Raw genomic sequence first — 26,173 nt, 5'->3', positions numbered from 1 at the left:
ACTTTGTCGTGTACAATAACATGCTTCATTTCGAATCTTGGTACAAGTCAACGTGCACATCATGCACTAAATTGAAAGTATGTGCTCTGCATGTTCTTAGAGGTTTTTTGACAATTCGACTTGGGGCTGAAGTATGATCTAAAGTCGTACCTCTTTAAATAAAAATCGTGTGGCGACTTTCGATGCTTTATTCCTGGTTGCAACCATAACATTTACGGATCAAACCAGCAAAATACTCTTTTTTATGATTATTGTCAGTGACCTTATCTTTCAACAATAGGAATTTGGGAACTATGCACACTTTTGTTTTCATCGTGTTCAAAAGTCATTAGCCTCTGACATAAAATCGTCGAAATTCAAAAGATACAACTGAGTTGTGTTGACATTTTAGAAATGATCTCAACTGCAATGATTTAGAGGAGTGTAATTTAAAAATGCCCATTCAAAGGCCTTGACTTCCCCGTGTATACCATTAGGCCAACATTTTTTTCATTTGTAGGTAAACGAATGAGCCTACCCTCTAAAAAAATAAATTTTATTTTGAATTAATTCTTCGCACAAAGATGTGCACATTAGTTTGATATCCCGGTCCATTGAGTTTTCCCAGAGTTATGCCTCTTTGAACCTCGAAATTTTATACAATTCAGTATGCACTTTGTCATTACAACTCCTCCGATCCTTATATAAAGATGTGCTTATAAGTTTGACATCCTTTTCAGTTGACACAAAAGTTGGGTTCCAAATATGTTTTTGGGTCAATAAAGATTGAGGAACGCGGAAGATATTAATCAAATATAATAATGTATGAAAACAGGGACTCCTGTGACAGACAGGGTCTCAACTATCCACATCTAGTCAGTAACATCGGCAAGTTAATATATGTAGGAAAAGAGGATATACCCTAAGGATAATTATGACCAACTTTGGTTTTTGATTGACCTGGTGAGTCTTTTGTAGACGAAAGGCGCGTCTTGTGCAAATACAAAATTTCAATCCTGGTAACTATGATGAGTTTATTTGGATGTTAAGATTTTTTAAATGATTATCAATTTTTAAAGAATGCAGCATTTGGTCTTGTGGTTTCAGAGGAGAAAACTTTTTTAATAACGTTTAGGGAACTTCGATGACGGATGGTAGGTGATGGCAAAAGTTCAAATAGCACTTCCGATAAGGTGAGCTAATGAGAGGGGCATATTTTATGATTCTAAAATAAACATGATCAAATCATTATTTATGATCATCTTTATATTTATATTTAGCGCTGTAAATTTTCAATTTCTCATGAATACTTGTTCAAGATTAAACAAAACATTCAACTCCGTTACATTCTACAAGTGCTGGAATAATATACTATATACTCCAAAATTTCACTCCAAAAATTCACTCCAAAATTTCACTCCAACCCTCGACTCCATAACATACAAGTATGCCCAAAATACATATCTTTGGCAAATTATGGAAGCAATAAATTTCTCTAGTTTATCAGACACGACGTGCATTGCATTTTAAATTGTAATAAAGTTCAAGAAGTTTTGAAAAATATTCAAAGTCTGTCTGGTGTAGTTAATTTGTAAAATTAATAAAACATTGTTTATTATTTAATATTCTCCTTAAGAACACCCATGGCTTTTGATACTTTTCCGCAAGTCAACGACAGACATATTATGAAATTCCTATGTCACTCTAACATATCGCACACAGACTCAAGTGTTCGTGTGAGCTGTATTTCAAACCACTAAATTATAAAGAATAGTCGTGTGAAGGTTTGTATACTTCAGCTTTTAATCATCAAAATTAAAGAATTCTTTATCTTGTACACTATCTCGTGTATGCATCAAACTTTACTAAATTATTACAAGGTTGGTTAAATGAGGTGTTGGTTTCGTGAATTTTGAAATGATTTTCACTTTTGAGATTTCATTACAAGTAAAACTATCCATTAAAGGCCAAAGGAGAAAAAATTGAACAATTAGTTAGTTCAGACCAGCAGCCTGATTAATGCTACAATAACCAAAAACAAGTTTGGTAGATAGCAATCAACTATGACCATTGGATTACTGGCTCATATATTGGCACATACAAATTGTAAAAGTTGGGTTTAAACATGTTCATACTGAACTGAACGCAGGACCACAAATGTAAATAACTGAATAGCAATACATGCTGAGTTATATATCAAATAAGGGGAAAAAATTGTAATCATTTAAAATACCCGTTTTTGTCAAAGAACATCTTATATTTATGTTATATACCACTGTGAAGCAATTTAATCGTTTCGAATCTCAAAATTGATTTGCTAACGAAAAAAAAAAACAAATTTAAAAAAAAATCTTTTATAGAGCAGACAAATAATACAATACAATATAATGTTAACATGATGATTTGGGATGATGTGAATGGTTTGACGCAGTATGCACATTATTCAGTTAATTTACACTATCATATATTGTATTGTGTTGTATGCCTGCTCTATAAATATTATATCGTTACAAAATGTTTATATGAGAATACTAAATAAGTTTGCTTAAATTGTGTCTCACAACTTTTGCATATTGATGAAGCTAAACTTTCTAGTGAAATCTGTATATATGTAGAAATTAGTAACGGTTTTAATTAAATTGTAGAGACGTTAGTTCCCTACGGTGCATCTCCACAGTATAATTAGACAATACCATAAAAAATATTGCAAACATATTTGGCATTAAACCTAATTATAACAATACAAGACCAGGTTTACTTTCGAATGATTCCGAAAAGCTGGAAAGATAAATTTATGAAGAAAGAAAAAAGTTACAAAATATTACATGTGAAACATTGAACTTTGCGAAGAAAAACAAAAAAATGTAGCAGATATTTCTATAAAAATGTGTCTCGTTGTATGCAGATCAGCCTATGAAACAACATGGAATATGGGCAAATGATCTTAATCTAGAAATACTTGAAGAAGAATGGAAAGCTGTTCAGTTCTTACCTTTAAGATGCACATAAAAAAAATGATCTTATCATTTCCTATATAAAATTGTATGTAGAATTTTAAACACAAATGTAAACTGTCGGAAACAGGATTTTGTAGTTTCTGTACAGAAACTCGAGAGACTACCGTCCATCTATTTCGGAATTGTACTTTCTCAAAACAAAATATGGTTTGAAATGAAAGATTTGATAAAGAACATTTGGAACATAAAATTACCCTTTTCTGCAAACGCTGTAATTTTTTAAGATGATGAATCTGATTATTTTATTAATTACATTATTTTTCGCATTTAGTACTATATATATACAAGTAAACTGAACGGTTACAACCCTTCCACTGTTGGTATTATTGGAAGTATTAAACAAGCATACACAATAGATAAATTGACAATTGTTATACTCTTTTCTTGCAGTAAGTGAGCAAAACGACACAAAGTGATCTGTCTTAAGGAACTTGATAAAAGAGGAGTAACTCTATTTTTTCAATATGATAAATAGTTGCTTGGATGCCCTTTACTGGAAGGACAGTAACAAAGTGCATCCAAAAATATTATGTAACAACATTCATGTAAAGAGGTCATGTTGTCAATAAAAAATGCAATTATATCTCTCCTATGTTTCTTTGCTAGACAAATTTGTGACTCAACCACAACTCCAAATTATCAGTAATTTGATATAATTCTTTAAAAAATCAATGGAACAAAACGAGTTATGTGTTGATCACTCTATCTATGATAAATGACTAAATATAAATGATAGTTGACCATCTTAACTTTCTATTTATAAGAACAAATAATTATACATATCATGTTCTGTTTCTATTTACCTATTTTTTTAACGAAAATATATCATATTTGAGGTGAAATTAAAAATAAAAAAGAACAAAACAACAGGTATGCTATTAAAGGAGAGCAACTGGTGGACATAGGAAAAAATAAAACATGTCAACAAAGGTTAGTGCCGTAGCGTACAAAGATGTTGTCAAGAAGTAAACTTACAGATTAAACCATTTCATTCTAGTTCAAGTCCGTATATTTAGTACATTTAACTTTTCCATTACAGAAGAATTCTTAACATGAGTTTCAGCAAATTGATTTGCACTCAGAATACCAGTCTTGTTCAAATACTTCAGAATATTTTTTGATAACGACTTTTGGAATATTTAAAAGAAGTAAGTGATCATTATCAAATTGCATCACATTAAAAACAATAACAAGATAGGATATTGGTCTTATTGAAAAAAAAATCCAACTTTTTTTTCTTGACGTCAAAATTTACAAAACGTTCAATTTCCCATCAAATTCAATATAAAATATGCAATTGGCATTATTTTTATATACAGTAATATACAGAGGAAGTACCGTCTAAAACATCTTTCAACGTTCTATTTTATATATCCTGTTTGATTTGAATAAATAGTTTGTCGAACTTTTGATGTGTCTTTGTTGTTACTTTATCATTGACTTCTGAAGTTTCAAGGGCTAATAATTATGAATTTGTTTTATGTCCTTTAAAACTACAATGGTGACAACTTAACTAAGGTTAACCTACAAACAAAGCAATCCCTCCACAAAATCACAAACAAATTTTGTCAGAACTTGTAAAGGACTTAACTTATTATTGAATGTAAAAAATCACCTGTAACAATATGACCACAAGAAACATATTCAAACATCAGATCTTCAGTATCAAGTAAAAGGATTGTTTTGTTCACTATCAGCATCGTCAGTTATAGATGTATGGTGAACACATATATGTTTGCGGTGTTTGTGTAGCTGTGAGATAGATCAGGTTATTCAGTATCATTAAAAGGTAGGGCTTTGCAAATATATTAAATCATATAATGGAAATGCAGTTTGCATGTTTTTAATCAACGGAAGTTCGCATGATCGAGAAAATTTATCCCTTCACCAATAGCCCTATACTAAGTACTACTTTTCGAAAAGATAGAGAAAATTTCTGGATAAGGGAACTAGGTACTGCAATGCCATATGGTTGCAATGATAACATCAAAGCAGTAGAAAATTTGTCAAGTCCAGCCTGTAGTGATGTAAATGTAATAAGCTTATTTCATACTACTTTAAGACACCAGCGTAATCATGGCCAAAAACATTACCATTGGCCTAATGTTAAAAAGTCTTCCAAATCTAGATCGCCCTCTGGGAGCTTTGATGTCCTTCTTTCACATCTTCATCGTCCGCTAGGGTTACATTGCATTAGAACTATTCTTTTTTCACTGCCTGTTAAATTTCTAAAATGTATGAGAGATTATGCACTTGACAAATGATGCATAAATACATTTCCTCCAATATACAGACTGGTCAGTATAATTTGTGATGTAGCTCTTTTCCGTCTTTTTAAACCAGTAAAATCGGAACCTTTACATGATGAAAAGAGGAAATTCCTTTCTGTTCAGTTTACCAATAAAGGAATTGATTCAATCAACATCAGCAACGTTCTACATCACAAGGAGGTAACATCTAAAATTCCAATTTATTTTCAAAATCAGTCTGTTCCTATTGTATCCTACAGTTACGCCAAAACCATTGCACCTAGAGTATTTAACTATAAGCAAGCATTGCAGGACTTTGATTTAGAACAATACCTAAAAAACCCTCTGACATGTGACTATTCCACTCGCCTTATATATATAGCCCCTCTGGCCATGTTATTACTGGGGATTTAAACATAATTCAACATGAACATCTCCGAAAGGTGATATCTCATGGTCCTAAGTTTAGAGAACCCCAACATATCAATTGGAACCATAACTTCAAAATAATTATGGATTCCATTGAGGACTACGCCAGAGCATGGGCTAAACGAGAAGAAGTTGAACTGGACACTTTGTCAGAATGGGTCAAAACAATCAGGTCTCTGATAAAACGTCGAATTCATAAGTTGAAAAAACTGTGTGAATGATCGACCAAAATCCGTTTTCAGAGCCAAAGAAGCTGTGAAATGTCTATCATCTCTTCACGATAAGTATGTTGTTGTACCTGCGGACAAAGCTTCAAGTAATATTATCTTTGTATGTAAATCGTACTACTACGAATGTCTTATAAAAGAAGGAATAAATGAGCACTCAGGTAATCACACATACAAAAACATATAATTTGATAAGGATGAGTTTTCGGCGAATCATAAGTCCTTCATGGCTTCAATGATCATTACATTGAACAGCAAATCGGAGGACTTACCTTGTTTGTATTGGATACATAAGCTCCACAAAATGCCGTACAAACAACGGTACATTGCCGGCTCATCTGTATGTTCGACGAAAGAATTGTCCATTAGATTGACAAAAATTCTGTCCGCAGTGAACGACGATCTTCAGAAATACTGTGAAACTGTTTACTCGCGTAGTGGTATTAACCATATGTGGATTCTAAAAAACTCTAAATAACTTCTGGATAATTTTAAATCTCGACCTTTCTCTGAAACTAGTTCTATTAAAACTTTTGATTTTTCTACCCTGTATACCACCATTCCCCATTTGAAATTGAAAAATCGCCTAAAGGAAATAATCCACAATGCTTTTCAACATAAAAATGGTAGCATACGCTATAAATTTATTACTTTGGGATACCATACGGCATATTTTGTTAATAGTGAACAAAAAAGTAAAACATGCTACACAGAGAAACAAGTGATAAGTATGCTTATTAACAACATATTTGTTGAATTTGGAGGTAGACTTTTTCAACAAATTGTCGGCATTCCTATGGGAATGAACTGTGCGCCTCTCCTTGCCCACCTCTTATTATTTTCATATGAGTCGGAGTTCCTTCAGACACTTGTCAAAAACAAGAAGATCAAAGAACAGAAGCCAGATCATTTAATTTCACATTCAGATATATTGATAATGTACTTTCAATTAACAATCCAAACGTTCTGATTGGGTTCCATTCATACATCCTCTAGAGCTAGAAATTAAAGAAACAAAAGACACGGCTTCCTATGCCTCATTTTTAGACTTATACCTCGAATTTGATACAAGCGGTCATCTCAGTACCAGAATCTATGACAAACGAGACGATTTTAATTTTGAAATTATCAATTTCCCCCACTATAGCAGCAATATACCAACTTCACCTGCATATAGGATATACATTTCCCAACTCATTCGGTATTCCAGAGCTTGCAGCTGCTACTCAGCCTTTGTAAAACTTCACCAGTGTCTGATCAGAAAGTTGATGAACTAGGGTTATGTCAAAGAACCGTTCACCGTCTCGTCCTTTTCCTAAAAAAGTTCATCGGAAGATACCAAGACCTTGTTGATAAATATTCCGTATCAACTTAACAAATCATACACGATGGGCTTGAAGTATAGATTCTAGGTACTGACGTTGTTTATCATCTTAATTATGTGTTATAGTGTTCTTTTATTTGTCTTTATAAATTGTTGCTTTTACTGTTTAGTCTATTTTTGGTGGTGTCCATTTGACGTGGCTCGGTACTTATACATCCCTTCATTGTGTTATTGTTCTGTGGTGAATTTTTGTATTCCTGTCTTTCGTTTTTGCTAATGTGCTATGTCTATATGCCTTTTTGTTTTTCTTTGTTAACATATTTGTTTGATTTTTATAATGATTGAGATTATAACACAATGTTGACTGCTGTACCCTTGTTTTTGACATTTTTACCTATTATGTCTTTGTGTTTTGTTCACACATTGTTGTCAATATAATGGAATTTTCTGCGACTGTCATACAAGTTAGAGGTTTAGCTAGCTATAAAACCAGGTTCAATCCACCATTTTCTACATAAGAAAATGCCTGTACCAAGTCAGGAACATGACAGTTGTTATCCATTCGTTTGATGTGTTTAGTTTAAGCTTTTGATTTTGCCATTTGATTAGGGACTTTCCGTTTTGAATTTTCCTCGGAGTTCGGTATTTTTGTTATTTTACTTTTTACATACTTTCTGGATTCTTCAAATTGCACATTTGTTTGTCATATGACTCGTAGAAAAAAAATGTTTTTTAGATCATAAAACATATTTTTGTGAAGAAGCGCACTAATTCCAAAAGCAAATACACGGAATATGATATCATCAAAATGCTGGACTTTTTGATCGTTAACATATTTGTTTTGTTTTGTTTGGTGAATTGATATTTCAACATACAGTCGTTATTCCAATGGGTACTAATTGTGCAACTCGTTTGGTCGACTTGTTTTTGTACTCATATGCAGTAAAATTCATGCAAAATCTTCTAAAAAAATTATAAAAACTTCCTGCAAAGTTGTTCAATTTCACTTTCAGATATATTAATGATGTCCTGTGAATCCATTAATTTTATTGAGTGTTTACATCTCATATATCATAGTGATCTTGAGATCAACGACAGGCTCCTGACTTGGGACAGGCACATATAGAAAATGGCGGGGTTAAACTAATTTGCTGGCGCCAAACCTCCCCCTGGGTAACAGTACAACATAAGAACAAATTATAAAAATCAGATGAAAAGGGATTAACTGATCAGATCGATGCAAAGCAGAAAACATCTAACGAACATACAGAGTGCGGAGGGGTTAAAGATGCTTGAAGGCGCCAACACTTCCCTAACCTTGGACAGTGGTGAAACAGCAGAACACACGAATAAACAAGTTTGAGCTTTTTAAAAGCTGTGGACTGCTTCGCTCTATCCTAATTTAAGGTAATATGTGTGCATGTGGTTGTTGATTTAGTATTGGAAATGTGGTATTTTTAGATATTGATTGATATAAAATGCAATAAATATTTAGTTTCAGTGAAAATGATGTTGTTCTAATTTAAGAGTGTGCGTTATACGCCCATGCTTTTAAAATTTTGTTCACGATACTTGTTGAAAATTAAAACATTTATAAATAGACACGACTCTGGAGGTGTGCCTCTCTGGAGGTGTGCCTAGATTGGCAGAAGTTATAAAATACAGATAATGCATTGTTGTAAACATTGTATAGGAACATTGTTTAGCAAAACAAATCGTGCATATTGCAGATTAACAAAGCAAATAAACACGTATTAATAATTGATATTTCAATATTGAATTTCAGTGTGCAATATATGCATAATAAAACGAACATGAATAAATTACAGTTGATCGGAACTGAAATATACATAGTTAATTTTCCGGCATTTGATGTCTTATCCTGAGACGAGAAAAGTCTGTAATTCTTTATCTCATTTAAGCCAATAGCTGTTGATGTATCTCAGCCGCATCATAAAGCAACCAATCAGAATCTATATGTGATAAGTATTTCAAGATGGCGTGTATAGGGAAAACGGTACTATTTATTCTGCCATAGGCGACAATACTAACATTTTCTAAATTTACCACTTTTTATAATAAAAACCCCGATAAAACAGTTATGTGTGGTGTTAGTACTTTATTATTCTGTTTTGAAAATTGAAGCCAAATAGTATCATGACCAACTTCCAATGGAGCTTGTTAATGTTATCCATGCCCACCGTCATTTTACACCAAATTTATGAAATTTTTGAAGTCTTTTCGAATAATTCTCTAGAAAATATTTCAATAGGTTTCAAAATTTATATTGTAAATATACACACTGCAGTTATTCATAGATAAATAAAAAAATATATTGTACCCTAACATCCAATCACAGCGCTCCTAAGTTGACTTCCTTCACCTGCCTTGGGTACACAAAAGACCAACCTAATGCTGGGAAAATATAATAGTACCGTTTTCCCTATACTGTGACATAAAGATATAAAGAATTCTTTTGACACCATTAATGCAATACTGGGTTATTGTGAAAACCTTGGCTATAATAAATACTTGTATGTTCCCATTACTTAAAGAAACATGGATCATTTAATGTCCCCACACCTACATGCTGGTTTACCTCTTTCTCTACTTCTTTCAGATAAGGCTTAATAAACAACCTGTATCCAATCATATCTTATCTTATTTAAAAAGAATAATAAACAGTTCCATTTAAACAGATAAAAATAACAGTTCCATTCAATTTGTATTCATTTCATCCAAAATTTACAACATAAGCACAAACTCAAGATTTTTCATACTAATCTCCATTCCATGCTTTAGTATATGCCATATTGTGGTTTAAAATTTCAGAGCTTGTTATAAAATCCATTATTCTATCTTGAGATGGTGAGAACAAAGATATTAGACACTTTCAACATTAAATATGCAAAATACTCAGCTGTAAAGTTGCCTTTGTTGCCTGTATTAATCTATGAAAAAGCTGAATTATGTCCCTTGGGAGTATTAATTTCCAACAAAAGTCCTTTCAAACAGTAGAAAATGAAATATTATATATGCCTGATATAATGAAAGATAGAAACTACAAAATGAAGCACTATTGAAATATTTGCTGCATGAATTGCCAAGAATATGACCAATTCTTTACACAGGAGAGTATAAATTCTATCTAAATTTAGCCTCAAGTGGGCCTCTTTTTTTCTTAGATGGACAATTTTAACACTGAAAATGCTTCTAGTATGACCAAATGTTGCCTTACTCCATAAACAGTATAAACTTAACCAGACAATTTCCCATTTGAATAGATTATGTCTACAGAAATACCCAAGTGATACATTTAGGGAATTACACAGCAAAAAAGGCAAATATTTCAGTTAAAAATATTTGTCGTGACTTGAATTCTGGTGTTTCCAATTGAATTAATCATTGCGAAAGGTGAAAACAAATACAAAAGAACTATAGTTTGGTGCATTTTATACAATATAGTTAATATTGAAATCCTTGAATAAAGTTTTATATCAGTACCCATCAATTTGACTTATTATGATGACTCAGCACTTTTCTCAACACAGTATTGTTCTCAGTGAAAAAATTCTATTCTTTGTAAAAAAAATCAAATGTACTAACCAAAAGCTTCAAAATAGTATACTTTAACTGAAGTCGGATTGATTTTGATTTCCCTTGCTATCTTCAGTATAGGGAAAACGGTACTATTTATTCTGCCATAGGCGACAATACTAACATTTTCTAAATTTACCACTTTTTATAATAAAAACCCCGATAAAACAGTTATGTGTGGTGTTAGTACTTTATTATTCTGTTTTGAAAATTGAAGCCAAATAGTATCATGACCAACTTCCAATGGAGCTTGTTAATGTTATCCATGCCCACCGTCATTTTACACCAAATTTATGAAATTTTTGAAGTCTTTTCGAATAATTCTCTAGAAAATATTTCAATAGGTTTCAAAATTTATATTGTAAATATACACACTGCAGTTATTCATAGATAAATAAAAAAATATATTGTACCCTAACATCCAATCACAGCGCTCCTAAGTTGACTTCCTTCACCTGCCTTGGGTACACAAAAGACCAACCTAATGCTGGGAAAATATAATAGTACCGTTTTCCCTATAGCTCCGCACCGTGATGCGAAGCAACTATGCAAAACATTAAACGAATAACAAACTATAAAAATCAGTTGAAAAAGGCTAAACTTATCAGATCGGTACAAAGTGGACCGGACGTTGGAGGATATATATACATCCCTAAAAACAAAAGTAGACACAAAGGACATATCTGAGAGTGCTCGCAGCTAGTTCATAGCCAATAACAACTTATAATAACATAATACGGACGCAAAACAATTTGCGGTTGTATAAAAAATCATGTACCTAAAGTTATAATATTCTTGTTTAGAAGTCACGGCATTAAAGAGGAGATCTGGCAAAACATTGACAGTTATGACAATTGCCTGGCATATAAAAAAACTACCTTTATTGTATCAAATACTGAACATTCTTTAATAAAAACAAATTTTCTGAGATATCTCCCCTTACGGAGAAATTTAAGAACATGTTTTGAATCAATCAAAAGATCTTTATTTTTAGAAAAATAAACAATACCAGAAGATAAAATTTTACGAATTATTTTATTTCAATGACAAATCCTGCATATAAATTGTACTTCCGCTTAAAATTTTCTAATCTTTGTAAAATCCTGCACCAATTAGTTGCGGTCATTTTCGATCCAAGGAGAGGGACGATTTATTTTCTACTTAAATGTTATTGGAAGTGTTTATCAGTGTTTCTTGTTTAGATGAAACCACTCAAAAAGATATAATTAAATAGCCGATTTGTCAAAAAGATGATAGTTGTTTATAAAAATGGCCTGGCGATGGAAAAATCTACCATTCTTGTATCAAATTTTGTTAATCCACTGTCATCACAAGTTTGTTGATATTTAATTTATTTCTTTTTTCCTTTAACAACAGTAGCATTTTTGCTTTTGTTGGTTGGTTTTGGTGTATTCCGGTTCGTTTGTTTTGGTGCCACTTTATTGAGACGAACACATTTACACATTACAAAAATCGTAAGCATCAATATTATAAAGATCGACAACATGTCCAATGCGGCGATAATCATCACAATTATTTCCCAAAACGGATAATGGCTGTCTGAAATCACGATAGGATAGATGAAGATAAAAAGAGCATTCACAAACGACGAAAGCTTAAAAATGATAAATATCTTCATCCAATGCCTTGATAATGAAGACTTTGAACAACATTCAATAAATGTAATGTAAATTACGAACACCACTAAAGCTAATAAGTATGCTCCGAAAAGAAAATTTGCGAACCAACTTTCAAAATTTATTCCTCCTTGGTCAATGCTTATAGCAACTATTTCAATTCCATCTACTATATAGCCAATCCATATTCTGGCTACGTAGATCACTTTTTTATTGTACTTGTTGAATAACTTGGCGAAATGAGCTATGAGCATGAAAACTATATCTGTCATATCAATTAATTCCGGATTTTCTACCAATTCTGATGCTGAATCTCCACATGGTAATACTACAGATCTCAACTGAAATTCCATTATTATAACTAATAGAAAGTGATGCTATGCAAACAAAGTTATAAACAGTATTCTATCAACAATTACTTATTTACACTTATTGCATTTTCATTAAACCTTTCAAACAAAAGGCCAGTATTTTAGTTCATACCCTAGGTATAATTTTACCATCGAATAGGTTAAAAAAGAATCGCCCATTGTGTTAAGGAGCGTATTTATTGCATTATACTTGTTGATTTGTCCATAAAAATAAAAAAATTAAATGTTTAAATTAAAAAACAAAATGTAAATATACAATATCCGACAAAACCATATAAATCAATGAGAGTTTACTAAATTCTTTTATAAATAATGTGTAAATACATGTTTTCTAATCATAATTTTAATCAGTATAATAACATTCAGAAATATTGTATAACAGGTAATACTTTCAAAATCAAATATATCTCATAAAGAGGACATGGTTGATAAACTTGTGATATGAACAAGTATATACCAGTAGCAGTAGTAGTATATATTGTTTATTACAACTCAGTCCAACAGTACTGCATACGTTTCTAGTATTTTCCAGTTAATGGGGGGGGGGGGGGGGGGGAGGTGGGAAATTAGACAACTACTATTGTTTTCTGTATTTTGTAATATTCATACTACTACATGTAGTTTCTTATTTAGACTAAACGACCAGTAATCAAGAATGGTTGACACTACTGAAAAATAATGGATATAATATTGCAATGTTGTAAGAAAAGTCGACAGAAAAACCAATTTCGTAACAAATTGAAATATTGTAAATAATGGTCAAATATTAACAACAAACTTGTTTAACAGTTAAAACCATTTGCCTATCAACTTAATACTGATACTTGAAAAAAAGACGTACTCCACAAATATTGTATTGTACAGTATTAGGATCACATGGTTTACCACTCCACATCAACATAAGTTAATCGAATATGATTCATTCAATATACGTTCATTCCATTGGATTGAAGATCAAGTATGTTCTGTTAAATTATGCTAAAATAAGGAATTTATTAAAGATGATCTTATTAATATGTCAATGATGTATATGGTAAATACTGTATAATATAAAAATAAGAAGATGTAGTATGATTGCCAATGAGAAAACTCTCCACCAGAGACAAAAAGACATACAAGTTGACAACTATAGGTCACCGTACGGCCTTCAATAATGAACAAAAGTCCATACCGCATAGTCCGCTATAAAAGGCCACGAAAGGACAAATGTAAAACCATTCCAACGAGAAAACTAACGGTCTGATTTATGTACAAAACAATGAAATAAAAGCAAATATGATATACATCAACAAAAGACAACGACTGAATTACAAGCTCCTGCTTTGGGAAATGCACATACAGAATGTGGCGAGGTTAAACATGTTTGCAGGCGCCCAACCCTCCCCTAGCATGGGACAGTGGTGTAACAGCACAACATATGAACAACCTATGAAAATCATGTTAAAAAGAACATCACAGTTCGACTCAAAGCAGAAAAACAAGGAACAAAAACACAGATCGGACGTGGCAGGGTATTTATGTATAAGTTAACTAGCTTTTTATTTATTTACATTTACTTAATATTGGTATAATTTTAGTAGGTTTTTCTATATGGATTGGATTTTAGATAAAATAGCATATTCACCTGAATAAAAGTGATATTTACCGCGGTAAATGCCACGTGCTTTTACATGTATATAATTATGATAAAATGTTTGGTGTACAGTTGGTTTTAGTAAATAGTTGTCATTAAATTCATTGTTTCTATCGGAATAAGGAATAAAAGAATAACTGCCTTTTGTTTCGGTAAATATGTGGTTTAATTGACTTTTGAAAAATTAATATTCACTTCGGTTGTTGGCCTCAGTGAATATAATGTCTTCAAAGTTAATAAAACCACGTATTTAACTCATCAAAAGACAATAATTGTATAATAGTTGTAATTTTCTTTTCTGTCCTTGTACACAATTCTTAAAAAAAAACATATTGTTTTATATTGTTACAGTATTTATATATCCTTTTCTACTAAATATGCAACTAGCTATTTCTAATAAATCAATAAATGGACAGTTTCTGAATACAACATCAAGAACATTCTTTGTAAGTTTCTTACAACCAGTCAGTCTCAAATTCCTTATATCTGGACATATGTATGACATTGAAATAACAACTGAATCCTCAACATTGAATGAGTTAATGAAATTTACTGATTTCATATGAGAGTGGTAAGTCCTCTGAGGTTTTTGTACACATTTGCCATCTGATCTTGCAGTTGACATCCCTTGTTTGTTGCTTGTTATATCGATGCTTTGGATAGATGGACAAGAAGCCAGTGCAACAGATTGCAGACAACTGCATAACTTTATGATACGAAAAGCTACTTCGCTTGTTATATTATTGTTTCCACTCAAGTTAATTTCCCTCAACTTTAAAGGCACGTTCGGCGTCCAGATTTTGTCGGGTAACAATAGATGGGAATTTACTTTCGGGCAAAATGAAACATCAAGTTTGATAAGCATTGAACACTTTTTAAAAACATTAGCGATTCCAATGTTTTCCATGCCCATACATTGCTTCATATCTAGAACTTTTAAACATTTAAATTTGTTAGAAACGAGCTGCACTGTGCAATTTGTTAAGTTGGGTATATTGCCAATATACAAGTTTTCTAAATGAATGCAGTTCATTGCTAAATGTCTTATTCCGACATCAGTGATATTAAAGCAATTACTGATATTAATTAGTTTTAGAAATGGACAAGTCTGTGATATATGATAGAGTGATTCATCTGTTATAGAAGTCGTTGGTAGTCCAAGTTCTGTTAAAGAACAATTGTCTGTAAGGGATAGGAATGCATCATTATCAATTTTAACATTTACATTAAAGAAATAAAGCTCAAGCGAATGTAAGGTATGACAGTTTTTCAACAGGTAACTAAGCAGCTCGTTGTCAAGGTCGTTGACGTGCAACCTCACTTTTTGCAGGTTATCCATTTTTCCCAATGCCAAAATTGATTCGCGGAATTGCTGGAAAGGTCCGTTGTACTTCCATTCAAATGTGTCCAATTTCAATCCAGAAAATGCTGACAGAACGAGTTTGTTGTCTAAAGAAGACGAAAAGTACACCTTTTCTAACCGTGGATAACGCAAGTTTGGTTCCCCTAATACTGATACTGTTGTTCTGCATAAAGAATTCAAATGGAGTATCTTCAGAGTAAGAAACTGCCAAATGTCGTTTTTAAAAATTGTCTGTAATAAACGTGGATCAACCTTCAAAATTTTAACATGATCTTGTACCCTCTTCAAGTTAGAAACCATTGCCTGTTTTTCCGTCTGGTTAAAATCTAGAGTTAGGTCCACCGTCTGCCATAAGTCAGCAGAATGGGACAAGGAATACCAACGTCTACAAACTCGTCTCATATTTAACAATAAAAGTTTGTGTGGCAGAAAAGAAAATATTTCAACTATGATATCATCTGGTAATTCCTCCATTTTAACCTGAAAAAGTGACAGTTTCTAACTTGTTACTACAAAAATGTATTACCATTGTTCTGTAATGTACAGTAAAGCAAGGCACAAGGCACAAAACATATACAGCAACAAACGACACCCACTGAATTACAGGCTCCTGTCTTGTAACAGGCACATACTAATGTCCATTTCAATTTTATTTTCCATTGTCTCAAGTTTACCAACAGACTTATTGATGATATATTGTGATTTATTGTCTGTTTGTAGTTGTTTTGATTATTTTTTTTTTCAGTGAATAAAATTTTAGCAAAGTTTGGATAGTTTTTGTGATTTATTGATTACTACCGCATATTTTCATTCAAAGACATGTAGCATGAATCTTTATTCATATCAAAGAGTACCGCTGAAGTCAGCCTTATGGGTCATCTTACTCGATCTTGCTACATGGTAAGAATTTCAAAGTTTATTGTTTAAGACTATCCGTCAACTTTCAAGACTAGGAGCTGCAATTTTATCGCAGTTCCTTTGATATATTCATTATTTATTAAGATCCGATAGATCATATAATTGATACGATATTCCAGGGCTTATATTTCCTATCCTGATTTCCTTCATATAGAGGATTGCTGCTCACAAGGAAGCTATCAAACCAAGAGGTGAAGTTGAAATCACCCTTTCAAAATTTTACGGACGCAATCACGAGTTGATTTACCGTTATGGAATATCTGCTTCACAGATGACGACGGATATGTAATCACAATCCCGTCCTCTTTTCCCCGAATGTGACCTACCGAATAAGACTTATCACCGGGTTTGTACTTACATGAGGTAGAAATACATAGTTAGGAAAAAAAACTTTAAAATTGACACTCATAATTTTTAACAACACTCTTTCCCTTGCTTTCTAACAAATAAGGCTTAATGTTTGTGTTATGGGTGTGCATATGTATGGAAACAGCATCTTCCATAGATTTGATTTCCAAGAGTTAAAATGGTGGAATATAATTTCTTTTTGGTGTAACCATGGCAACAATCTGCATTTATTTGATACAAAATATTGCAAAAAGGGGGTTGAAAATGTCACAAAAGTCCCCAAAATTTGGTCCAAAGAAGAATTTCAATCCATTAGAGTGGTACTTTTTCTAAAACCATAGACATTTATCTATCAAGAGGTAAAAAAAAATCAAATGCATTTCACCTCATTTTTTCCATAAAATTGAATTGAAAAGTTCGAGGGACAAATCTTTGTTGAAAAACACTACAATAATTTCTGGACCTATGGGCGGTACGGATGTGAAAATACGGACTGTCAAACAGAAAAAAATGAGCTTTAAAACATGCAAAAAACAATCTTGATGTTCATATAAACCCACTTGGAAGGCTATATTATTCTTCAGCTATCTATATCAATTTTATTGTACAAAAACTTTCATATTTAGAAAATTCACCATGGCCAAAATGCAAAACTAAACTTCTAACTATGTATTGCTACCTGAGCTACACGACGGGTGCCACATATGGAGCATGAACTGCTTACCTTCCGGAGCACCCGAGATCGCCCCGGTTTTTTGCAGGGTTCTGCTCAGTCTTTAGTTTTCAATGTTGGGTTTTGTGTATTGTTGTTTGTCTTTTGATCTTTTTCTTTTTTTGGCCATGGCGTTGTAAGTTTATTTTCGAGTTATGAGTTTGAATGTCCCATTGGTATCTTTCGCCTCTCTTTTTACAGATTGGTTGATACAGCAAACGAAGTCGGCGACCCAATTATCATTTTTAAGAAAATTTATTTATCAACAACATATAATTTTTTTAGAAAAGTCTATGCATTAGTTATAGATATTTGATGCTTTTAAAACAAATTAAAAACTTTTTTTCACAAATTGTATGTTGTCTATATAGAAATATTCACTATTTTTGTTTTAAAGAATTCCTTCAGTAATATTTCAGAAAATAAAACGGTAAATGCATTATTTTTTTTCGATTTTTGCCTAATTTTCTTTTTTTCCAAATTTAGATACTGTGGTAGTGCACATTTATTTCATATCAGGATTTGATATAAAATATGATTAAAGTGAACCCTTTTCCTAATTATCATCATCAAATTTGTGCCTGTACCAATTCAGGCTATCTTGACCATGTGTTTTTTGTTGTTGTTTGTTTTTGTATGTCTATTTTGGAGTAGTCGGTTGTTGGCGGTTGTTGTGGTCTATTGTACTGTACAGTATTACGGATGCCATAACGAGTTAGATGACAGATGACCACGGATAGGTTGCAATTGTCGTACCCACAATCCAGTCCTCTTTTCCTCTATTCTGAAATCATCGAATAAGACTTATCACCGGATTTGTACTATGAGCAACACGTTTACCCTACCTGCATGAGCATCTCAGATCACCCCCAGTTTTTAGTCGAATTCGTGTTGCCCAGTCTTAAGTTTTTTATGTATTGTTTACTGGACTTGTTTGACTTTTCGTCGTCTTTCTTTGTTGCCATGGCGTTGTCAGCTGAGGTTGTCAGCTGAGGTTGTCAGTTTCCATTCTACTTATGAAATGTAGATGTCCCCTTGTGTCCTCAGCCTCTTTTTGTCTATCTGTAATGCTGTTTTAATACAATAGATTATTTCGCGATGTTTGAGGTCATTCGATTTTTCATGAATTTAAAATATTTTTCGATTGAATGAACATTTCTTTTATAACCTTGATTTTCCATTCAATAAGATTATTGATATCGTCGTATTGCGACGTTTAGTTGTGACAGTGAACACGTACGTACTTGTATTTGGTCGTCTTCATCAACTAAATGAGTTATTATCGTAATATCTCAACATAAACAAATCAATATAAACGGACATTTAGGTTAACTTAACGTACACAATATTATAAAACAAAAGTAAAAATTATATTACCTGATCTTGTGTATTTCATAATACTTCAGGTAAGGATAAAAATAGACTACACATTTCACATTTCGTAATGTTCAAGCTTTCTATTTATCTTGACGAAATAATTAGTATATCTGAAATAATAGATAAAACACGAAAAGGGGTTATTATTTTAATTAGTGAGAAATGGAGCTGTCCAGATACCGTTTACCTTGGCGAGTCAATAACCAAATGACCCGCGACATGTCTTAGGGGACAACCGTTTGGTTTTCTGGGGGCAGGCTGAATTATAAATAAATATGGTGGCCTTGTAAGAACAGGATGTAAATGGATATTATGCACTATAAAGTACAGGAAATAATCGTGTACAAAAGTGAAAATAGCAACAGGTGAACATTAATATTCCCACAGCGTAAAATCCTCCTCCCCCAAAAAAGATAAAGTAAAACAAAATGAATAAATACATGGTCGTCCCTTTAACGTATCATTGACATTAAAACATCTGATATAAGGAATCGCCATGTCTTAATTGCTTTTGGAATAATATCTCACAAAACTACATGAATATTATACCTTGAATGCAATAATTTACTTGACAAGAGTACAAATAGCATGCTTGTATTTTTTTTCTTTTAATTTGATGGATAAAGAATTAATTAATCAACAGCCAACAGTTGGCATGAACACCCCTCGGAACTTCAAATAAAACAAAGGGGACAACAACTTATCAGGTACTTTTCTAACGTGTGTACGTGTTACTAAAACAAATAAGCCAAGTAACTTAGTCATGTTAGTACTACTGAGAGCCTTCTGTATGCATAGTATAGAAACGTGATGCTGCTGAGTGACAATAACTAATCATCATGATCTCTAAAGTATCGTGCAAAGTTTACTAAATACAACCTGATGCAACATCGGTTTCTGATAATAATTCATATCGCACATCGCTATACAGAATCTGAAATTCTACGAGTAACTTCTGAATCACGTGTCGCCGCGATATAACCTTTAGTGCTGATGCGGTGTAAAGCAACCACCAATCAATCAATCTAAATCACGTGATCAAAATTAAAAATGTAAATGATAAACAAATAGATATATTTAATAAGAAACACAATTCACATAAAAAAAAAATCAATGCATATAAGCGAATTTCATGGAACTCTACGAACTCTTATAAAAATAATTTTAATTGTTTGTTATTTTGCCTTTGACTCCATGTTCTATAAATGTAGAAAATATACGTAGTTCCATTAATCAATCTTGAAACTGTTTTAAAACATGTGAATATGTGTAGACATCAATTAGGAAGCAATAAATCATGTTCCGCAATTCAGATGAATGATAATGTATAGAGTGAAAATAAATGTGTAGTAATTTTCGATTGTTTATGAATAAACTGTAAATTCACTTGTAAGGATAAGATATGAAATCGATTATTAACCAGCGTATGCGAAAATCTCTAATACTATTCAACAATTTTCAGAATAAAGGGATTCATGTAGAAAATAATTTTAAATACAATTATACGACCTGTCTGGAAGATAAATGTAGAAAATTCAGGAGACACGTCCAAACTATTGGTATTACCCGTGCAATCATATCTGCAAACCATTATTCACTCCACAAGTACCACGAGTAGGAAAACAAATCTCAAGCGTAAATAACAAGTCAGTGAAAATTATGATGTACGTTTCATGTGCATACTATATACATAGTTCCTCGGCTATATGAAATTAAGCATCCATTTCTACATGGTAAATGATTAATTAATTGCAAAGCATCTGATATAACACATCAACTACTTTTCCTCAGTACTAAGTTTAATAAGTACAATTCTACATGTACGGCTGAGTAAATGTAACAACAACATAGTAATATATTACATCTGTACCAGTTTCAACATAATCAAATTTCATTAAAAAAAAGCATTGATTGTGACTCTGGACATCTGCATACCTCCTTATTGAAATTACGGATACATAAACGTGTATAAACATTTTAAGTATTTCATTGTTGTCATACGTATGGTCTTTTCTACATTATGTTGAAAAGAAATAACCAAAAACATATGTTTGAGGAGATGCTTGAAAAGCTATTTACACAATGAGCAATTAACTCCCCAGTCAAATTTAACTTTTAAATCCCGAAGTGCAGTTGCAGCTTTGGCGCATACGAACTCTTTTTTAATAGTCAGCGATCTATGAAGTCGGATATCCTTTTTTCCTTGCAAATTAAGTTCTTTAAGTAAAGTACTAACTGCCTAAACGGACTCGTAATCTGTCATTAACAAAGCAGCTAAATTAACGACCCTGCCTTCTATGATTTGCTTTTTACGCGCTGGTGAAATGATATTCAAGAACGACACAGACGATGACGGCACTACGTTATTTGTAGCTGTAGAGGTGTTAAGGGTAGGAGTTATCCCCCAATCGCTTTAATTAGCAGAAACACCGTACCATTTGTAAAAAGTAAACACATGATCATCTGATGTGTGCACTTGAGGAAACCCGTTTCTTCGCGTATCTTGTAGAATCCCAGAAAACACCGCCGATAAAGGAATATTAAAATTTTCCCTGTTAGTGTTGTTAGAATTCCTAGAATTCCTTAGTTCCATAACAACTTCTGTTAAATTTCCTATATGCGGAAGTTCATCAGGCGAACTACTGGTCACAGTTTGTAAATTTGGCGAGCCTTCCTGGTCTTCTTTCGACAATTCTTCAGGTTCGGAAACTGATTTGAGGTTATCCATATAAATTTGTTTTAACACTGTTCTACTTAATTTGGAAGTAATATTAATTCCAATATTTTTGGTTAGACAAGACTTCTAACAAACTGAATGAATACAAGAAGACTGAGTATCTATCCAAATAATTTCAATATTAATTATTTTTACGGCTATGGTCTGACCGCTAAGCTATAAATTCCTGACGAGACACAGAAACAAAAACAAACTCCCGAAAGTCGTTATAGATCATTAAGAGAAGACATCTCTACCGGGCAATAAAATGCAGCTGTCGAAACAATTATAAACCAAATGATATGCTATATATCCAAATAATTTAAAACTAACAAAATGTCGTAAAAACTCTTTCTTTGAGAACTATTGAACTATATACACAGGATATAACAGAAAAGATTCTTGTTAGGTACTTACTATAAAGTCTACAATATCGACAATATGTTTATATTAAAGTTTAAACGAGCTTTTATAAACTTACATTATGGTTATTTAAAAGAATTCAAGTTTTAAGTCGTTGATATCAGTGTCAATAATTTGGAAAAGGTCTCAAAATTAACAGGCTTATATCTCTGTTGAATTCTTGATTAGCAGTCAATCAAAATGTACTTATTAGGAGTGATTATATTTAATTAAAAAACTGTGTATAGTTTTTATATAAATTGATCAGCCTAGCAAACTTTATCAAACAGAAGAAAAACAAACGGAAGGGGTAAAACTTTATGCTTTTATCGACGAACGGTTGCGAATAAAAAAAGATCATATGGATTTTTTTGGTATTTGGAATTCTAGTGTATTAAAAAAAATGGAAAATCATTTTGTATTACTACGTCTAAAAAGTTAAAACCTTGAAATGCGTTTGAAGTAAAACATATTTGAAATCGTCATTGAAAAATCAAATTGATCAAATTAGAAATTTTTGCTTCATTTTGAAACCTTTTTTCAAATGATTTACTTAACGTAACTTTTATGGGTCCACCTTGAGTCAACTTTTGACCCCCAAGCGACGCGTTGCAAGGGACATCGAACGTATCAAACACAACAAGGAAAAATCTCCATTGAGTTGCGACCACATGCTCGATACCACTATTTGTGGACTTTTTTGTTCCATGCCTATCATCGACAAAGCAGTAAATATTCGATATTGTAAATTTTTTGTTACGGACTTTTTTTTTGTTAATTTAAAGGTGTTACTTTTTGTTAATTGGTTCATCGCGCAGAGTGGGACTTGAATTATCTGGGATATTGTTTATGTCCATGGAAAGTTTCACAGTAATGATTGATGACGGATTAAAAACAGGTATCACAAAAGGAAAATCAATCAAATAGAAGAAAAACAGATAACGGCTTGGTCAAAAGAAAACAACGCAAATACTACTAAACAGAAAACCAATGATTCAGTAATAGGAACCAAACCAAAAACGGAGAGATTATCCACAACTCGCACCTGACAAATTAAAATGACGATATGCTTTATAAGGTGATCGTCATACACGAGGAGGACAGGATTGTGGCTATGATTAAATAGTCATATCCCTTGTCATCTCATGCAAGGATTTCTCAGTAGCGATCAACGAAGTCATGATGTTGTCACTAAACGTTCCAAATGATGACTTTAATTTCGTCATAGAGATCCCTTGGTTCATTAGCTTCCTTGTAATTTTTATTTCTTTATTATGGACATTCGTATAGGAAACGATTGCTCTTGATGCGAGATATATAATACATGTGGCTGGCACGATGAGTCAATAGTATTTAGTACACAATGGAATAAGAACTGGTGTATCACATTTCCATGAAAATGATTTGATCCCACCCCTCATTCAGTCTTGATCCATCGACTTCGAAAGTTTTTCCTCCATTCGAATTTCAATATATGCCTTAGACTATCAAAATTACAGCGTAAACATTATATCGATTATTACGTGTAAGTCAAGGTTCACAGCAGACCTTCATATATCCATGGTATAGTTTCCTTGAAGTTCAAAGGGACGGACGTGATTAGCATATCACGAGAATTTTAAAACTACAACGTAAGAATATCATCTAAATAGCAAAAATGGAATGATAGGACAATGCAAGCTTCTTTTTATACTTCTTGATAAGCCCTTGTTTTAAGTTTGAAGTTTTTTACTGGTACAATAGATGTTAGTAATTAGGAAATAAGTTTTATGGAGCTTTTGACAGAATCGGTTAAGAGAACAGCTATGGAATGTTGGCGTCAAATGAAATGATAGAATAATAAAGCTTTTTTAAATTTTGGAGGAATGCCCATAGGAGCCTACATCATACCTATTTTATTCAGCATAGTATTACAATAATTTACACACAAACTTGATATTGCCTGAAGCTTTGTTTTCAAGAACAACACTAGTAATGTATTTGTCATGTTGGCAAGGTATGTGCTTTTGAGATAGATGTGGCAGTTGGGATCATATGTCCGTTAATTTAATTACATTTATATCAAGGTACTCACATCTTTAACCCATTTGAAGAGAATATGTATGTCTTCTCTTTCAAATTGTGTTCCTCTAACATATTCCTCAATATAACCCATATGAGTTTTATATTCATTTCCGTAATTTATGAATGGAGGCTCATGGTAATGCGGTCTTTTGACATTCTGTAAAGAAGTGCTGTTGACAGTGTTAATGTCACCAGATTTAGATGTAACATGGCCAGCCAGATTAAATATCATGAATGCGGAAACTGCACAGTTGCAGTCAGGAGTATCTATACTTGAAGTCATCAATATTGAGACCTTTGAATAATATATTGAAATTATTAAGTGCTACATGTATTTCCAATTAATGATCAGATATAAATATATCTATGCACATGCTGGGTCGCAAAGTGCTCAACTAACCTCTTTCCAAATTATGAACCTCAATTTCATCAGCAATCAAAGCCGGGCTTCAGAGTTGATGTGAAACTACCTACTCTAGGGGAGATTTTAGTCAAATGAGGATACTAGTACTTTAAACCTCCAAAGATTTGTTAGAGTATATACAAACTAAGTGTCTTTCCTCTTGCAACATTATACTATAACACAATTTTGGCTTCTCTACCCTTTTCATTAGTATTCCCTATTCTTAACTTAAAGACGGATTGATAGAATTAATCCTACTTTGTTTCATAAAAACGAATGGTCAATGTAGATACAAATATCATGTTTTAGAGAAGGAAAAATCATACATTGAAAAAATCACTCTCATTTAAACAAAAAATTCTCTGAGACTGAAATCGTCAAGACGATTGATTTTTGTACTGAACACTAATATTACTTTTGGATGACGTGTTTTCCAACAAGCAATCGGCATTTCTATGAGAACCAACTGTGCTCCTTATTTTGACGACGTGCTCCTTTATTCATATGAGACAGACTTTATATAAGAGCTTCTCAGGTAGAATGAAATTAAGCTATAGTTATCATTTAACTTCCTGTTCCTCTATCAAGATGATGTCTTTCACTAAATAAAACAAAGTTTGGTGGCTATGTTGAACACATATATCACATCGAACTCAAACGTCGGTAGAGAACAAAACATTGCAACAGAAGGGATGATTTCAACTTTCCAACTATGAACTTTCCATTTGTTTGTAGCAACATTCCAGCAGAGCCTGCATATGGGGTATATATATCCCAGTTGATACGATATTCAAGAGCTTGCATTTCCTATCATTATTCCCTTGATAAAGGATTGCTGCTTACAAGGAAACTATTAGACCACGCGTTTTGAAGTTGAAGCCATCCCTTCGAAGGTTTTATGGACACGATCACCAGTTGGTTGGTCGTTAAGAATAACCTTGCATATGTTCCAATTATCGTAACTACCACCCGTCCTCTTTTCTCGATTTAAGCATCACATATTGAGATTCATCAACTAGTCTGTACTTGTCATGAGTAGTACGATGTTGCCGGGCACCTGAGATCACGGGGTGATGGGGTATGTGTTGCTTAATTTTTAGTTTTCTATGTAGTGTTTCGTGAACTTTTCGTCGTCTCTTGTTTTTTGTAATGACGTTGTCAGTTTAGCTCGACTTAAGAGTTTTGAATGTTCACTTGCTCCTAACGTTTCTATGTGATTATATAAAATGTTATTTGAAATGTTTAGCTTTGAGAGCTCCTGATGAAGATAGATTCAGAAAATCGCTTCCGGCGTACGAAATTTGTGTTTGTAAAAATAGTGTTATCTTATTCGGTATCTTCCGCCTCTTTCTTTGGCACATTTGTTTTACTTAATTGTAGCGCTTTAATATCGGTAATCTAGGCATA

The 26,173-nt window shown here is 32.6% G+C and overlaps 2 protein-coding genes across 7 annotated transcripts in view; one reads left to right on the top strand and one right to left on the bottom strand.

Moving 5' to 3' along the window:
- Nucleotides 1-26,173, top strand: part of LOC127728572 (uncharacterized) — an 879,051-nt gene that overhangs the window by 520,680 nt on the left and 332,198 nt on the right. The window lies entirely within an intron of this gene.
- On the bottom strand, nt 11,687-19,675 carry LOC127728589 (F-box/LRR-repeat protein 7-like). The gene is made up of 2 exons (XM_052236111.1): nt 19,182-19,675; nt 11,687-16,306 (listed from the first exon to the last, which is right to left on the bottom strand). The coding sequence occupies exon 2, from the start codon at nt 16,298-16,300 to the stop codon at nt 14,801-14,803; it is 1,500 nt and encodes a 499-aa protein (XP_052092071.1). The 5' UTR covers nt 16,301-16,306; nt 19,182-19,675; the 3' UTR covers nt 11,687-14,800.

This window comes from Mytilus californianus, unplaced genomic scaffold (assembly GCF_021869535.1).
Source record: "Mytilus californianus isolate M0D057914Y unplaced genomic scaffold, xbMytCali1.0.p SCAF_2, whole genome shotgun sequence".
Classification (NCBI taxonomy): domain Eukaryota; kingdom Metazoa; phylum Mollusca; class Bivalvia; order Mytilida; family Mytilidae; genus Mytilus; species Mytilus californianus.
This window is presented reverse-complemented; position numbering and strand designations above follow the sequence as displayed.

Coding starts and splice junctions, on each gene's coding strand:
- LOC127728589 (XM_052236111.1), bottom strand. CDS start 16,300: ATGGAGGAATTACCAGATGATATCATAGTTGAAATATTTTCTTTTCTG.